The sequence below is a fragment of the Euleptes europaea genome, chromosome 17 (assembly GCF_029931775.1).
Source record: "Euleptes europaea isolate rEulEur1 chromosome 17, rEulEur1.hap1, whole genome shotgun sequence".
Taxonomy (NCBI): Eukaryota; Metazoa; Chordata; class Lepidosauria; order Squamata; family Sphaerodactylidae; genus Euleptes; species Euleptes europaea.
Window position 1 is genome coordinate 30,811,205 of NC_079328.1, and position 18,462 is coordinate 30,829,666.

General features: G+C 44.3%; 1 protein-coding gene across 1 annotated transcript in view; it reads right to left on the minus strand.

Moving 5' to 3' along the window:
- Positions 1 to 361: 361 nt before the first annotated feature.
- Positions 362 to 18,462, minus strand: part of WWOX (WW domain containing oxidoreductase) — a 651,250-nt gene continuing 633,149 nt past the window's right edge. The window contains exon 9 of the mRNA XM_056862223.1: positions 362 to 602. Coding sequence (XP_056718201.1) covers positions 414 to 602 — 189 coding nt within the window. The 3' untranslated portion in view covers positions 362 to 413. The remainder of the gene's footprint in view (positions 603 to 18,462) is intronic.

The following is an 18,462-nucleotide window of genomic DNA, read 5'->3' on the forward strand; positions in this document are numbered from 1 at the left end:
TTTGTCACATGTGCTGTCATCTTTTTTTTAAAAAAAATGTACACTGTAAAGGGGGGAGATGTACACCTTAGAAGAGCCCTGGGTGTAAGGCATAAAAATTGTTCCACAGTCCTTTGAACTGAGAATAATCAAAGTGACTAAATTTAGAAAGCCTAAAGGCTGGCAAAGCTATACTGTCTGCAAACCCTACCCTGTTCCCCAGTCCCCCAACCTGGTTTTTTTTTTTTAGCATTGCTCTCTATGTCATAACTGCTATCATATAACACTAGCTAAGCTGTATATGTAACCTTCTAGACGCTAGGCTTGGAAAGATTCCAGTGTTGGCGATTTTTCTTTTATCTTTTCCCCCTCCTCCCTCTCTCTCTGCCTGAGTACCCATACTCGATAGGTTTCCATCCTTCCGGCAGCTCTTGTTACTTGCCGGGGCTGCCAACGCGCTCTTGGATCAGCTTCTCGCTTATCTCCCACAAGGCTGCCGCCGTCGCCTCGTTCTCCGCCTCTTGCGATGGCACGCAACGGCAGCAGTTGTTGAAGTACATCCCTCCCAGGCCTTCCAGCTCAGGGGCACATGCGCAGTAGACAGTGGTGGCGGCTCCTTGTTGCTGCAATTAAACAAAATGTCGACAATAAATGCAAGTTTTAAGAGAGGTTACATCTGACTTGCCTGAGGAATAGTGTTGGGGCAGCTTAGCCACTATGCCTGGTCCCAGAGCCCCCTAAGGGCTCAGCCAAGAGAGGGGCTCACCCCACCTTCTTTCAGAACATGAGGTTATAAAGTAGCAACAACTAGTTAAGTGCTGAGCTACTAGATTTTGTTTTCTAATAGGCTACTAAAAACATTCCTCTTAAAAAAAAAGTATCCTCACAGTTATGTGATTTATATAAAGTCATCTATTCAGTTAAAAATACAGGGTTGCCAACTCTAGGCTAGGGTTGCCAGGTCCCTCTTCGCCACTGGTGGGAGGTTTTTGGGGCAGAGCCTGAGGAGGGTGGGGTTTGGGGAGGAGAGGGACTTCAATGCCATAGAGTCCAATTACCAAAGCAGCCATTTTCTCCAGGTCAATTGATCTCTATCAGCTGGAGATCAGTTGTAATAGCAGGATATCGCCAGTTAGTGCCTGGAGATTGGCAACCCTACTGTAGACTGGGAAGTTCTTGGATCTTGGGGGGTTGGTGAAGAAAGGGCCATCAGTGGGGTATAATGCCATACAGTCTACCCTCCAAAGCAATCATTTTCTCCCCGGGAACTGATCTCTGCTGTCTGGCGATCAGTTGTCATTCCAGGGGATCTCCAGGTATGGCCTGGAGGCTGGAACCCTATAAAATAACATGGAAGCAATAGCTAACAATAGGTAGACATTTGGGAAGGAGAGGGATGGTGCTTTGAGGCCAATGCCACAAAAGGTGTTAATCTGCCCTGTCTAGATAGCTGTCTCGGGCTTCCAACTCTTATACAACTTGGCTGAAAGAGCTGGCGTTAACTTTGGTTGACTGTCCTAGTGACAACGGAAGGCCTTGGCATGTACGAGTCTACATTTTTTAAAAATCCAAGAGCAAACTTTGAACTATTCTAAAGGTCTCTCTTGGGGAGGCAGCATGGTATAGCCCGATCTCGTCAGATCCCAGAAGTTAAGCAGGGTCAGGCCTGGTTAGTATTTGGATGGGAGAACATCAAGGAATACCAGGTTTGCTATGCAGAGGAAGGCAATGGCAAACCACCTCTGCTAGTCTTTTGCCTTGAAAACCCCATATCTGGGGTCGCCATAAGTCGGCTGCGACTTGACGGCACTTTACACACACACACAAGGCATCTCTCTCGCATGCCAAGACAACAGCATCTACAGGAGTATTTCACTGATCAAATTATCTTTGGTGGGTCTTGAAGACGAATGCAAAAATGTAGCTGTAGAAGCGAGAGGTGGGCAGAGACAGCATTCACATATCTGCTTGAAGTGTGTGGACATATTCATGGAGGAAAGGGGTATTCATGGCTATTAGTTAAAATGGATACTAGTCATGCTGCATACCTATTCTCTCTAGTATCAGAGGAGCATGCCTATTATATTAGGTGCTGTGGAACACAGGCAGGATAATGCTGCAGTTGTCTTGTTTGTGGGCTTCCTAGAAGTACCTGGTTGGCCACTGTGTGAACAGACTGCTGGACTTGATGGGCCTTGGTCTGATCCAGCAGGGCCTTTCTTATGTTCTTATGAGCATCGTTTGAGCGCACGTGCCCTTATCGAGCTCTGGCTCAGGTTGGCAGACTTTGCAAAGTCACTGCTAAATTTTCTTGATGGGTGGAAGCCAGGTCTATAGCGCTTGAGACCCCTCTTTAGCGTTGTGAATGTGGGGCGGGGAGAGATGTTTACCAAATTCCTTGACATTTACTGCTTTGCTGTTCTAAGGCAACCTAATGGATTTTATTTTTTTATTATAATTTTTTTTTAAAAAAAAAACCTTTTGTTCTAAACGAACCTGGCCACTTCAATTACGGTCTATCACATAAAGTGCCATTGGGATTGGCGCCAAAACTACCCATATATCTCCGGTCAACAACTTAAATGGTGCAGGTGACACCAGCCACAGTAAAGAACGTGGATCTTAATTTGTACAACTCCAGGGGTTTCTGCTCCCTCCAAGTCCTGTTTCTAGCAATAGATAAATCTTTATGAAATACGGTAGCTAGCTTAGAGCTGGGAAGAAGCCGTTTTCTCCCTCCTGTCCGTTTCTCTCAATTCAAAACGTAAACTAAGGAAGCGGGACTGCCAATCCCAGTCCGTGGCCTTGAAGCAAATGGTTGAATACAGATCTCAGAACTGTGTATCTTGAGTGGGGCAATTTAGATGAGGAAAAAGATGCAGGGGAGTGCAGAATCCTCCTTCCTGGAAATACTGGTGGTTCGTTGTTGCAACAAAAGAGGTTTCTAGCCCTCGTGGCTGAATGAATACGTGGCGACACAGCCTGCTGAAAACTCAGAAACCAAAGGGATACGATTAAGGAACAAACTGAACAGTCCGCTGGAAGGTCCGTGACTGGTCTACTACTTTTCAATTTAAATCCTTTTGGGGGCAGGGTAACAATGCGATTGGGGAAGGGGCACACGGGCTGAGATGGCTGAACCCCTTCCCCTATACCTTTTTTTCTTGCTTTAGACTGCTCCACTCCGGAGACAGTCTTTTCTAGGGTGTGTGTGTGGAATATGGGCATAATACATGCTGCTGTAGTTTGCTTCCCCTGAAACAAAATATTGGGGAGATTGGGAAAGTGGGAAGGGTTAAATGTCCCCAGCCCTGCTTCCCCAGTGAAATCAGGAGCTTGTGTGAAACCCACAAACACATGTCGGGGTCTCCGCTTGAGCTGAAGTAAGAAAGTGAAATTTCCCATCCCCTGTAGCCTTCTAGCAACAGGGGGCATTGTTAAGGAGACCTTGGCCCACTTTAAATCAAGTTCTGCCTTTCCCCATCCAACAATTACATTCAGTAAAAAAAAAAAAAAAAAAAAACACACACACACAACCTGCCTGGAGATTGGATGTAGGTTTTCCAGCATACCATGTAGGTAAGGATGCCAGCCTCCAGGTGGGACCAGGGGATACTCTGGAATTATACATAATCTCCAGAGATCAGTCCCCCTGAAGAAAATGGATGCTTTGGAGGGACTTTGTACCCCACTGAGGTTCTGGTTCCTCCCCAGGCTCCATCCCCAGATCTTCAGGAGTTTCCCAGCTTGGATCTGGCAATCCTACCCCCCGCCCAATCCTCTGCCAGTAGCCAGGGGGAACCTGGCAAGTCTACATGTAGGTCTCACTCTAAGAATTATAGTGCAAGGATTTAGGCTTCAGCCCAGCGGTTGCCCTTCCACACGTCTAGCAAAACCAGTACATACTGTGCAAAACAGAAGCCCCATGGCGCAGAGTGGAAAGCTGCGATACTGCAGTCAAAAGCTCTGCTCAGGACCTGAGTTCGATCCTGACAGAAGTCGGTTTTAGGTAGCCTGCTCAAGGTTGACTCAGCCTTCCAGCCTTCCAAGGTCAGTAAAATGAATACCCAGCTTGTTGGGGGTAAAGTGTAGACGACTGGAGAAGGCAATGGCAAACCACCCTGTAAATATAGTCTGTCTAGTAAACATGATGTGACATCACCCCATGGGTCAGGAATGACCCAGTGCTTGCACAGGGGACTACCTTTACCTTTACTATGCAAAACAGTAGAATAAATGATGGGAAAACGAGCCTAAGATTGTCCCATTGCTTCATTTGTCTGATATAGATTGGTCACAAGACTGAACTTGGTGCAGAATTAGGGTTATTTGGGAACAGCGTGTTAAATGTTTTAAAATGTGAAACTAGAACCACGCTCACGCTATACACTCACTGACCCATTGCTGAAATCGGCATAACGTAGGCTGGGTGTCTGTGAGGATGGCACGGTTCCATTTTGCTTGGAAGCCGTAATTTAAAATAATAGGCTTGATCACTTAGGAAGACAATGCACATTCCGGCCTAATTTAAAACCAATACAGTTTATCCAACACCTTATGAGAATGTATGTGTAGCCATGACTCTAGTAAATAAGTATAATTCTATAGGAACCTGGATAAAAGAGATTGCTGAATCTGGGACCAGAAAAATTAAACCGGGCTAAGCAGTGAACTGACACGGCAGAGGCTCATTTGTTTCCCCGCCCCAATGCTTGTTCTCAAAGTTATTTTCCTCTCTGCAATATTTATGGCATCTCACAGGCTTGACAATGAATCAACAACAGGACAGTGGTAATCCGAAAGAAAGCCTCCCTGAAAGCTCTCCTCTTCCAGTGAGGCTAACAGCCCAATTCAACAGTGGCTGGGCTGATAAAAATGGGGCTTAGAAGAGGGTGTTCAGACAGCTGTGCCAACTCAATATACCTTTAGACCACCACTGCAGATAGGGTTGCCAAGTCCCCCCGGCCACCAGCAGGGGCAAGGGGAGGATCGGGTTGACAGATCCAGGTTGGGAAACTCCTGGAGATTTGGGGATGGAACCTAGGGAGGGCAGCGACCTCAGTGGGGTACAATGCCACAGATTCCACTCTCCACAACAACCATTTTCTCCAGGGGAACTGATCTCCGTAGTCTGGAGATGAGCTGTAATTCCAGGGGATCCCCAGGTCCCACCTGGAGGTTGGCATCCCTATACATGAGAGCTGATTCTATTCTATCAACCCTGCAACCCTAGTTGCCAGTCTCCAGGTGGTGGCTGGAGATCTCCCGGAATTACAACTAGTCTCCAGGTTACTGAGATCCATCCCCCTGAAGAAAATGGATGCTTTGGAGACTGGATTCTATAGCATTATACCCCACTGAAGTCCCTCCCTTCCCCAAACCCTACCCGCTCCAGAATCCACACACACACCCAATCTCCAGGAATTTTCCAACTCAGAGCTGGCAGCCTTAAAGGACTGCAACCCTAACTGCAGGACTTACATTTGTAATGTGTGAAATGAGGGCTGATTCACTCATGCGTGATCATTTGAAAGTTCATCACTCCAAAGGTTAGCAGTGTGTGAACTAACTCCACAGAAAAAATTTCTGGCAACCCGAGCCACTATACCTAAGACACTACAACTGGTCAAATGTGTTGGTACAGCATTCCTTCCATATCTCGTTGTGCAGCCCTGAAGAACCCTAGATATGTACTTGAGTACATCTGCTCACCATGCAATGCCATCTGCTGGGCTACCATACAGCTGGTGGAGGAGCTATGTTAGTAGTGTCTAAGGTCATTTATGCATGGTCGCTTTAACCTCCTTTATTCCCTGTTTCAGCCAGGATCAAATTTTTCAGTATGCACCTCACCTCATTCCTTAGAAGTTCAACGCTGTTTCAACGAAAAACGAACCCGGCTTTTCCCATTCCTCTTCTGACCCAAATTAAACCGTTCATCCTAGCTCATTCCGGAGTCACAGAGCATGCATACTCTGTTCTCGGGTTGAGCTTTGCCCTACCCTTTTCCAAACCCTCTTCAAGGCAGCATGCAGATAGCCAAACAGGGGAAGCACAGAAGATTGGCTTCTCTCACAGCCAATCACAAAGCAGTGTGTAAAGAGGCAGGGATTCAAGTGCTTCTTGCTTCCTGCTACCTCGGAGCTCTTTCTGAGCAAAAGAAAGGCTTTTTAAAAACGAGGCTTGTATTCCCCCCTTCTTTCAGATTGCTCCATTTTTTTTTTTTTGTTCTTAAAATGCTTTTTTATGAGGCAGTTGGGTCTGGGGGGAAGGAAATCTTCTCTCAGGGTGAGTATTGTAAATCAGCCAATTACAGAGCAGCATTTTAAGGGGTGGGACTTGATTTGAACGTGGGAGACTGCTTTCTTGTATTCATGCCTCCATTAGCACAGTTTCGTCCCTGATCATTCTAGCCAATGCATACAGTTTTCCCCAACCCGGGTTACTTTGATCCTGGCTGGAACAGGGAATAAAGGAGATTAAAGCGACCATGCATAAAATGACCAATGAGTTTCTTTCTGCTTTTGACATGTAACAAGGAATTAAAGCAGGGGTCCCCAACATGGTACCCATGGGTGCCGTGGCACCCGCCCAGTGTTTTTAGAAAGTGGGTGAAGCCAGGTAGGTCTCCTGCACAGCAGAGCTTCCGATTGGCTGTGCAGATTAAATAACGTTTCGGTGGCAGCTTCCACTACAGTGTTGGTTTTATTCTGTTTCTCACACTTCTTCCCCAGTGTCTTTTAAAAAAAATTACTCCTTTTGTCCTTTGTACTTGGACTCCATCTATATGTGTGTATGGCTCCACCTCCCATAATGGCCATTTTGTGATTGGCTCCACCTCCCATGGTGGCCATTTTGTGGTTGCGCCCACCACCCTGTGTCAGAATTCCAAAGGTCCCCACAGGCTCAAAAAGTTTTAGAAACTCCTGTGTACTAGAGGATGCAGGGATTCTCTGCATTTCTGACTTGTGGTAACTTCATTATTCCTATTCCTCAGGAAATGAACAGAACAGCAAAACTCAGATGAGCTAATCAGTATAGTAAGGCCTGAATGCATCTGGAAACAGAAGAGTCTTCCTTGAGAAAAATGAACTATTTTTCATTGCCAACCGCTTTAAATGTTCTTAAAATTTACTTTACCACATAACATCCATTTAAACATTTCCTCTATCAAAATCAGTTTACTTGTTCTGCCCCTGAAGGAGAAGTATTGTGACTCAAAACATATTGAGTGGGATCTAACAGTTTCCATCCACCAGCTGGAATCAGTGGCCTCCAAAGGAGAAAGACTTCCTTTTGTCAGAGGAAGTCTTTCTCCACGAAAGGAAACCTTATTAGACAGAAGTCTTTGTATCTCGTCTATTGGGACTTTAAAGTTTACATTTCTTTTTACTTCTTGTACTGGGACCTCTCTTCTGCTCCACTTTTGGTTTCCAATCCCTCAATTTATTCAGCTGTCAAAGCAGCCATAGGATCTAGATACTGTTTTACTTAGCCCTGTTTTTTATAGGAATTGCTGGGTTAGCCCACCACCCAAATGATGGGGCAGTTCGCCAACATCCCCTTACACAATCAACATCTTGGTCCACATTTGAAGCGAAGGTGATAGTTCTGGTGTGGCCTTGTTTGTCTTACATGGGGAAAACATTGTGGTGTATAAATATATTGCTAAAGTTCAAGGGGATGTTTCAAAGGGCCCCAAAGTATTTTGAACGACAGAGATCCACTTTTTGAGGTTAGCGTGAGGATGGTTGGTTGGGGCAGGGGGAGATGATGAACCCTATTTTCCAAGAGATGGGGACGGAGCCAATTTTGAATCTAGATTTGGAACCCATTTATATTTGTGTATCTACTTAAACTCTGCTGAGGCCTTAGTCTTTTCGAACCTGGAATCTGAAAGCTCTTATTCCTCTCAGTGGCGCTGATACAGTTCTCATTATTTCCAAACCAAGTACATCTATTCAAGTTACATTTGATGGCTTTTGTTAAATTATACTATTTAATGTCATTTCCATGAAAACATCCTATAAAATTTAAAACCTGGATAAGAACTAACTCTATAAGCCAATGTAATAGAATAGAGAATGATAGACTTTCTGTATTTTAGTTTAGTTTTTCCAGCTAGCTTAAAGAATTTCACAGCATGAATATAATCACTCTTATTACATTATAGATCAATCCAAAGGCAACTGTAGAAAAATTGTCATTTCCATAGACCTGTATAGGATTTTTCCAGGTAAAATAAAGTGAATATGATCTATGCAAAAGGCTAGTTTTTCTGCTCTTCCTAAAAATTTGTTCTCTGTCATTCCTGCACAGACCAGTTATCAATGATAAACAAGATGATTCATAGTTTTCTGTTTACTTTGCAGTGTATATATCAGTTTAACTCCCTTAGTCTAAACATAAGCTGCTCAAAGCCCCTTGTGAATGAAAAAAAGTCCTCCATAAAATAAATAATCTTATCCCTGCTTAATTTCCCCCCCTCGTAATTAAAATTATTTTAATTTTATTCCTTATTCTTCCTTATTCTTCCTGGGGCTGTCACCCAATCAAAGAAGTCTATTATAGTCAACAAATTAATTGATTAAATTTGCACAGATTTACATACCTTTGAATGTGCACAAAATCAACCATTCTAAAGGACAAGAACACTCTTTTTGGACCTGGCCACTTGGAATTTAGGAGCAGGGGAAGAAGGACAATTTGTTCCTTGTAAAATAGCCCTTGATCAACTGGGGGCATTTTTCAAACTATCTGGAAGACTGTTAATCTATTTCATTAAGTGATGATTGGGGCAGTCCTAGTTGCAATAAATCAGTATGAAATATGCATGTGAATAATAAGAGGGGCTATGGCTCAGTGGTAGAGCATCTTCTTGGTACGCAAAAGGTCCCAGGTTCAATACCCAGCATTTCCAGTTAAAGGGACTAGGCAAGTAGGTGATGTGAAAGACCTCTGCCTGAGATCCTGGAGAGCTGCTGCCAGCCTGAGTAGACAATACTGACTTTGATGGACCTGACTTTTTCTGATTCAGTATAACGCAGCTTCATGTGTTCAATAAACAGGAATTCTGACTAAACCCATACTTTATTTTTAGATGATGCACTCCCAAATTTTGGCCTGGTCTATGCATGCTTCAGGATGAGGCGATAGAATTCTGAGGAGGAACAATGAACTGTACCAGGTGGGGAGAGTGGCATTACTAATATTCCTCCATATAAAAGCTTCCCTCGACAACAACAACATTTAGCCCATCCAGGAGAAGGGTGACAGCCTAGCCCTTAACATAGGGTTGGCAATTGGACTCTATGGCATTGAAATCCCTCCCACCCCAAAACTTGCCCTCCTTAGGCTCCACCCCCAAAACCTCCCACCGGTGGCGAAGAGGGACCTGACAACCCTACTGCCATGGCACCAGTCAACACCTTTCAAGGTGCCCGCCAAGTGCTTTAGAAAGTGAGCAGGGCTAGGGGGGACTTTTGCCCAGTACGGATCCTGATTGGCTGTGCAGATTAAAAGGCATCCTGTTCAACAGTGCTTGTGACTGAGATGTTGAAGAGTTATTATTAGAGAGAGATATAACCTTGCTAGGATTGCCAACTGCCAGGTAGTAGCAGGAGATCTCCTGCTAATTCAACTGATCTCCAGCCGATAGAGATCAGATCACCTGGAGAAAAATGGCAGCTTTGGCAATTGAACTCGATGGCATTGAAGCCCCTCCCCTCCCCAAACCCCGCCCTCCTCAGGCTCCGCCCCCAAAATCTCCCACCGGTTGAGAAGAGGGACCTGGCAACCCTAAACCTTGCTCCCTGACATTTTGTGGTTGGCTTTGCTTCCCGTCGGCAGCCATTTTATGATTGGCTCCACCTCCTGCAGCAGCCATTTTGTGCTCAGAACTCCAAAGGTGTCCACAGATTCAAAAAGGTCAGGGACCCCCGGCCTAGAGGAAGCATTTCCTCTGTGTGTTAGAAGAGAAAGACCCTTTCCAAAAGGGTGCCAAAGTTTTACTATATAGTCAAAATAATTAACATTAAAAAAACAACACTCAGCCACTCCATTCTTTGGGGACACCCTCCTGATCGATCAGAAAGGTTTAGCTCAATCAACTGATCTAACATTGCAGCTCTGCCGATTACCCAGGTTAAACTTGTGAACTGATAAGCTTTTGTTTAGCTAATCGGAATCCTTTTATCAGCTCAGTTCCCGACCCACATCCCTTATGTTGTGACACTTTACATTGTGTTGGGGTCTAGCGTCTTGAGTTCCATAGCCTTCTGGCCTGGAAAGCCCCAGCTCTGCCAGGCACTGGGAGACAACACAACATACAACCACTCCCCAGCCACTATATTCCCCTCAGCTGTGAGTTGTTCCAGTGGCTCTGGTTGCATTATGACAGCAGCGGACTAGAGGTCTGTGGCCGGCTGATGGACCAGGTCATTCCCTGGCCTCACGTATGACAGGGATTTGCCTGGACTGGGGTCCCAGAGCTGGCATACAAGATGGGAGAATTGGGTCAGGGCCGTAAATCTTTTCGAAACTATGTCTTAAGTAGCCCAATGTAACCCAATGGAAATATGATTGCAGGCACCACTGGGGCGAATGATAATTGAACAGAAACAATGGCATTGCTTTACATTCTAACATTTAACTCCTCATTTACATTGTGTTTGGGCACAGCAATTTAAGAAAGATGTAGACAAGCTGAACGTGTCCAGAAGAGGGCAACAAAGATGGTGAGGGTTCTGGAGACCAAGTCCTATGAGGAAAGTTTGAAGGAGCTGGGTATGTTTAGCCTGAAGAGGAGAAGACTAAGAAGGGATAGGATAACCATCTTCAAGCACTTGAAGGGCTGTCATATAGAGGATGGTGCTGAGTTGTTTTCTGTTGCCCCAGAAGGTCGGACCAGAAACAGCGGGTTGAAATTAAATCAAAAGAGTTTCCATCTAGACATTAGGAAGCATTTTCTAACAGACCGGTTCCTCAGTGGAACAGGTTTCCTCGGGAGGTGGTAAGCTTCCCTGGAGGTTTTTAAGAAGAGGTTAGATGGCCATCTGTCAGCAATGCTGATTCTATAACCTTAAGCAGATGATGAGAGGGAAGGCATCTTGGATATCTTCTGGGCATGTAGTAGCGTCACTGGGGGTGTGGGGTGGGGAGGTAGTTGTGAATTTCCTGCATTGTGCAGGGGGTTGGACTAGATGACCCTGGTGGTCCCTTCTAACTCTATGATTCTATGAACTCAGCACAGTTCCAGACTAGCTAATGGGGATTTGCAAGGAGCCATGAATGGAAGTGGTACAGGAGGGTGCTTCTGTTTCCTAACATTCCAGTGGCTTGATTGCATCACACATTGTTGGATATTGTACTATCGAGTGCAACTGGATTAGCTTGTCCACCCAGGAAAATTCAGTTTTGAATGAGTGCTATACCAGAATGATAGCACAATATCCAGTGATAAGTGGATGCAGAATTTGAGACCAGGTGGACTGGAGAAATAGCCCCAAATGTGTCATTTGTGGCTAAAGAAAAAGAAAACACACACTGGCAGAGTTGCCTGCCACTGACAGCAATGAGGGAGCCAAGTATCCAAGAAAATCTGACTGAGTTTATTGGAGAAGAAGATTTACGGCTCAGTGGAATCATAGAATCATAGAGTTGGAAGGGACCACCAGGGTCATCAAGTCCAACCCCCTGCACAATGCAGGAAATTCACAACTACCCCCACCACACACACACACAGTGACCAGAAGATGGCCAAGATGCCCTCCCTCTCATGATCTGCCTAAGGTCACAGAATCAGCATTGCTGACAGATGGCCATCTAACCTTTTCTTAAAAACCCCCAGGGAAGGAGAGCTTAACACTTCCAGAGGAAGCCTGTTCCACTGAGGAACGGCTCTAACTGTTAGAAAATTCTTCCTAATGTTTAGACGGAAACTCTTTTGATTTAATTTCAACCCGTTGATTCTGGTCCGACCTTCTGGGGCAACAGAAAATAACTCAGCACCATCCTCTATATGACAGCCCCTCAAGTACTTGAACATGGCTATCATATCCCCTCTCAGTCTTCTCAGGAAGACAGTCTATTGCCTCACAATGGAGAGTAGGGAAGGAATAAATAGAAATGCTAGAGAAGCCAAAGCACCCCTTTTTATATGGAACTAGTGCTTAAGGGGAAAAAAATAATAGGCCTATATTAGTTTAATTGCTTAGGGTTGCTAACCTTCGGGTAGGGCCTGGAGATCTCCCGGAATTACAACTGATCTCCAATCTACAGAGATCAGAGCCAGACTATGTGACATTATACTCTGCTGAGGTCCCTCCACTCCCCATACTCTGCACTCTCTAGGCTTCCCTCCCAAATCTCCAGGAATTTCCCAACCCAGAGTTGGCAACTCTAAGCTTGAGAATGGCAGTTCTGTGAGGAATGGCTAAAGGCATCTATCAGGACTGTTAGCAAACTACTATGCCCAGAATTCTTTAAGAGAAGTTATGACAGTTACATTGTCATAAAGTCTATTTAACTTTGTGGTGTAGAGACATCCTTATTTATTTATCCATCTATTTTAACAAGCATCTTTATAAGGGAAAAGACTAATGGGTTTCATAATGTATATTAATTGGGGATGATGAGGAGGGGGTATTTGTTTTGCTCACTGTCTCTCTGGATCACCTACCATCAGCGTAAGACAAAAGAGGATGTCAGGAAACTAATTAGTAAACAATTCCAGACTGCTGATCCAAGATGAAAGATCCTCTAAACCGATAAAAAGCACGCTTTAATCACTACCGAATGGCTTTCACCGCCAGTCGCTTTGTGCCATGTTCGTACGTCATTTTCCTTTTTTTAAAAAAAAGGAAAATGAAAGCACAATATAAAAGACTTTATCTTAACCAGCCATTGAAAACCCCTTCAAACAATGAACCTGTCAGTTGTCACAAATAGTTCACATCCTATTGTGGTCCCCTTTCCTCTCCAAATTGTAATCTCAACAATGGTTTTGGATTTGGGCAATCTAAACAACGTTTGTTTCCACTCCATTCAAGCTGTCAAAAGACTGTCAGCTGGGTATGGTGCTAATGATCCCAGATGAGGTCAACCCATGTTCGCTTGAAACAGAAGTGGGGCACTGGGATGACTCAGGCCCAGGGCGAAGAATCTGGGAGAAGCCCCAATGAACCATTAATCATGCCTCATATACTGTTTCCAAACCAGTCAAACATTTCAAAGCTGCCAAATGGGGGACATCGCCGTCAGTCTTTAGAGTCTACACACAGGAGACCTTTCCAAGGACTCTTTTGTTGAATTGTTCAAGCGCTTCTTAGTAATGCTCTGTGTTGCATGTTGTTTGTTAAGTTGTAATGTACAATAGCCAGCTGCGGTAGACAAGAGCAAGAGCCCAGTAGCACCTTGAAGACTAACAAAAATTTCTGGCAGGGTGTGAGCTTTCGTGAGCCACAGCTCACTTCTTCAGATACAGCTGAGGCTCACGAAAGCTCATACCCCTGACAGAAATTTTGTTAGTCTTTAAGGTGCTACTGGACTCTTGCTCTTTTCTACTGCTATTGACAGACAAACACGACTACCCACCATGATCAATAGCTAGCTGCGCTTGTGTTGGATTTTTGATTTTGTTTGTTTGTGTTGATTTTTCCTCCACTTCCCAAATTCTGAGTTGTCAAAGTCCTCCCTAATCTCTCAAACCCATCTGCAGTCCAGATTAGATTAGATTTCATTTATAGTATGACAAAAAATAGTACTCGTCCATCAGTCATAAAACTACGAATATCATTTCGCATTGCCATTCCAATTTCGAATCACAAACTCTCTGATCTATCCTTAACATTCTGTGCTAGTAATGCAAAATCCTAGTTATATGTAACAAATTGTCAACATAAAGATTTGTTCCTTCTTTTATCACTCAATGGATATGATGGGATTCAATGTTTTACTTTACAGTATCAGAGTACGACAGAATTACAATATTACAGTAGGGTAATATCCCTAAAGGAAGATCAACATTTTCATTTGTATGCAGTTTCAAGAGATTAAAAAAAAAAAAAAAAATCACATCCCAGTGACCTAATCTATTAGTCTCAAGACATCCCGTAACCAGAGGAACAAAGTTTGGATCCAAAGATGTCCTTCAGCAAGTGGAGGTGTATGCACAGTTTGGATACAAGCCTGTGTTTCTTTTGCATTTCACAGACAGCATTTTAAGAGCATTGACTGGACAAATAAACTTTGCTTTGTAATCGTTCGTTTATTACCATTATCAGAGCTCAAACACAGGTCATTGTTCCGACTCAAAATGATGCCGTCCAATCTCCTGACGTACTCGTTTGCAAAGCAAACAGGACTAAACAAAGTAGGAGTAGTATAGAATTTATTATCGAGCGAAACGTTCGTCTGCGGTAACTCTGTACTGTATTACAAACAGTATTGGATCTCCTCAACTTGAAAGACATCCACTTTTAAGTCCCATTGATTTCAATGGGAGGTTTAAGTGTGCATTTAATGTTCCCATTGAAACTAATGGGACTGAAAGTGCTTTACTTTGGTTGGATAGTGCTCATCAATTGTTGACTTCTATATTGTTCTTCCCATTACATTGCAAACATTCCATATCCTTTCCATAACTCATTGGCCCTGAACCTTTGATCCAATCTCGAAACACTACATTGTCTCCTTTAATTTGGTGCCATGTCTCAACCACATTATGTAGAAATGCCTGTGGTTCTCCCGTGTTCCGCCATGAACAGTATATACTAAACAGATTTCTTGAAACTTCCCTGAATCCCCTCACTTCTATGCTAATAATAATTGCAACATTTCCAGTCTGATTTACATTTTGACTACTTCTGCATGACTCAGTCCCAGCCCTTTTGAAAACAAGATGCCTATGCTTACTTATAGATGTAGAACTTTGAAAGTAGTCTTCCTACAATAGCAGCCATAGGACTGAAGTACCATATCCCACGCAAGTGGGAAGAAAGGGGAAGGGGGTTTAGACTGTGCGTAAGGTGCCCTCAAGTTGCAGTCGACTTATGGCAACCCTAGGCCTTCAAGGCAAGTAAGAAGCAGAGGTGGTTTGCCATTGCCTTCCTCTGCAGGGTCTTCCTTGGTGGTTTCCATCCTAAGTACTGACCCCACTTAGCTTCTGAGATCTGATGAGATCAGGCTATACCATGCCTCCTTCCCTCCTGGGTATAGACTACAGGATTATTACTGACTGTAGCAAGAAAGTAAGGAAGGAAGAGACATCCAGTTGGCTCTCCCATGTAGAGCTTCGGAAGTTAATAGATCACAAATTGGTGGAAAGTGCTGTCTAGTCACAGCCGACTTATGGTGACCCTGTAAAATTTTCAAGGCAAGAGATGAACAGAGGTGGTTTGACATTGGCCGTCTCTGCATAGTAGCCCTGGACTTCCTTGCTGGTCTCCCATCCAAGTACTAATCAGGGCCACTTCTACTTAACTTCCAAGATCTGAAGAGATCAGGCTAGCCTAGGACATCCAGGTCAGGGCAATTACAAATTAGGGATTAGGTTTTTTTTTTACCAGCTACTAGTTCACAGCTATTTTTCTGATAACTAAAATCAATTAAGACAATGAATATGAATTATGCTATGAGAAACAGGGCTCTTTCATATTCAGCATATGGTTAAAAATATTCATAAGTAATGCATCCATTAGTATTCTGATATAGCCTCGTGCACTTGCTAGAGACATTACAGGACTATTGCTTAGTTTTCAAGAGTATCTACTTTCAAAGCATATGCTGATCGTTTAACGTTAAGTATCTGATTATAAAGCATCCAAAACATACAGTTGATTTAAAAAGTAAAGCCAAAGCCATTAATGACAAATGAACACGATCAATTCTACTTGATGATTCAGAGAAGTGCTACTGGACTTCTAGAGAGATATGAACAGAACAATCAGACGGCAATACTGTTTTATTTCGTATTGATCAAGGAGCTTAAAAATGTATTGTGGGGAGAGTCAGCGGAAATAAGATGATTCACGATCACGCAGTTGTGATAATATCTGTGTTAAAATGGGTCGTTCCGGCGAACGGGTGACTTGAGATGGTTCCTTGACAGTCGTCACGCTTTGTGGTCGGGTAAGCAAAGTGAAGACTTTCCGAAGAGAAAGCAAGCAGGCAGCGAGAGGCACCAGTTTCAAGATGGTGCCACCTTGGCAGAAATAATTTATGGGAACCATGGCCGGGGGAGGGGACAGAAGCAGAAGGGGAAACTGGTAATGAGAGCATCTTTCAGGTTGTGGGAGGGATGCCATCATTTGGGTGGGGGTAGGCATTCTTTCAGTTGCAGCTTAAAAACTTCCAGATGGTCAATGGAAAGACACTGGAAGGGGGGGGGGGAGAGAGCTAGACAGTTCAATAGCACATGGAAGTAGATTCCCTCCCCCTTCGATTCCATGACAGCATGGTGTAGCAGTTAAGAGCAGTGGTTTGGAGCGGTGGACTCTGATCTGGAGAACCGGGTTTTATTCCCTACTCCTCCACATGAGTGATGGACGCTAATCTGGTGAACCAGGTTGGTTTCCCCACTCCTCCACATGAAGCCAGCTGGGTGACCCTGGTATAGTCACAGTTCTCTTAGAGCTCTCTCAGTCCCACCTACCTCACAAGGTGTCTGTTGTGGGGAGGGGAAGGGAAGGTGATTGTAAGCTGGTTTGAGTCTCCCTTAAGTGGTAGAGAAAGTCGGCATATAAAAACCAACTCCTCCTCCTCCTCCTCCTCCTCCTCCTCCTCCTCTTCTTCTTCTTCTTCTTCTTCTTCTTCTTCTTCTTCTTCTTCTTCTTCTTCTTCTTCTTCTTCGGTGTCCTGTCCACTTGACTTGTTTAGGGAACAGGAAGCTGTTTTAGGGGTTTTACAGAGCAGGTGTGTGGAAGTGCACTGAATAATGGGAGTCCCCATTACCAGTCTTTAGTGGTATATTCCAAACACAGGTCTATAAACTCAATGAAAACTAGGCTTAACTGAGGTGAGGTTCACACACGAGGCAGGATAAAGTGGCAATATGGTGGCCGAATGGACTATACTGCTTCAGGCTGCAGGTGGCGGATCACATTTAGGAATGATCCTCTGTGTTAAAAACTTCTGGCAAACAGGGCTGTCATATAGAGGGGGGTGCCGAGTTGTTTTCTGTTTCTCAAGAAGGTCGGACCAGAACCAACGGGTTGAAATTAAATCAAAAGAGTTTCTGTCTAGACATTAGGAAGAATTTTCTAACAGTTAGAGTGGTTCCTCAGTGGAACAGGCTTCCTCGGGAGGTGGTAAGCTCTCCTTCCCTGGAGGTTTTTAAGCAGAGGTTAGATGGCCATCTGTCAGCAATGCTGATTCTGTGCCCTTAGGCAGATGATGAGAGGGAGGGCATCTTGGCCATCTTCTGGTCACTAGGGGTGTGGGGGGGGAGGTAATTGTGTAATTCCTGCATTGTGCAGGGGGTTGGACTTGATGGCCCTGGTGGTCCCTTCCAACTCTATGATTCTAGGACACTAGAACAGCAGGCGAAGAGGAGGGATAGAATCCTTCTCCACAATCTGCTAGTTTTTCTATTGGCAGGGTGGTGTTTTAAAATACAAATCCACTCCCTGCAGTCCAAATGGCATGGTCCATGACCCCAACATATTCTCCTGCACATGAGAACCAGGCCGGAGATGCATTTGCTGCAAATCCAAGTCTGAGCATCTGATGTTATGGGAACTCTACAAAAGAACTTGCATCTAGTGTAAGCAATGTATTTTTTTTTTTTTTGAGGATTCCTTGTGGTCATTGCCTGAAATACACCCCCACCCCCAGCCTTCAGAGAAGTGAGTCAAATACAGATTGGGAGCATTAATTTCCTACTGCACGGATGGCTAGGATACAGGTGTGGTTAGGGTTGCCAACCTCCAGGTAGTGGCTGGAGATCTCCTGCTATTACAACTGATCTCCAGCCAATAGAGATCAGTTTGCCTGGAGAAAATGGCTGCTTTGGCAATTGAACCCTATGGCATTAAAGTCCCTCCTCTACCCAAACCCCACCCTCCTCAGGCTGCATCCCAAAAATCTCCAGTTATTTCCCAACCTGGAGCTGGCAACCCTAGTTGTGGTTCCCCCAGTCTCTCTAATGTCAGAACTAGTAAAAACCCATCTGCATGGAAAAGGGGAAATCAGCGCACATCTCACAAAGGTGTTTGGAGGACCCATACAAACAACTCAGAGAATCTTAAGTAAGAGACAATCTTGTAAGTAAGTAAGAGACAATAGCTGACACTATTCAACTACACTGGGTCCTTCAAAGAATTGTATGTGGATATACAACTGAGAAATGTCCCTGTTCCCCAACCCAAATCTCCCCTTCCAGGATACTATTCATTTTTAGGGGTTTAAGCTGCCAATTTTCCATCCTTCCTCTGTTGCTCTAAATTTGATGCACAACTGTTTATCACAAATGCCTTCTTGAGTACG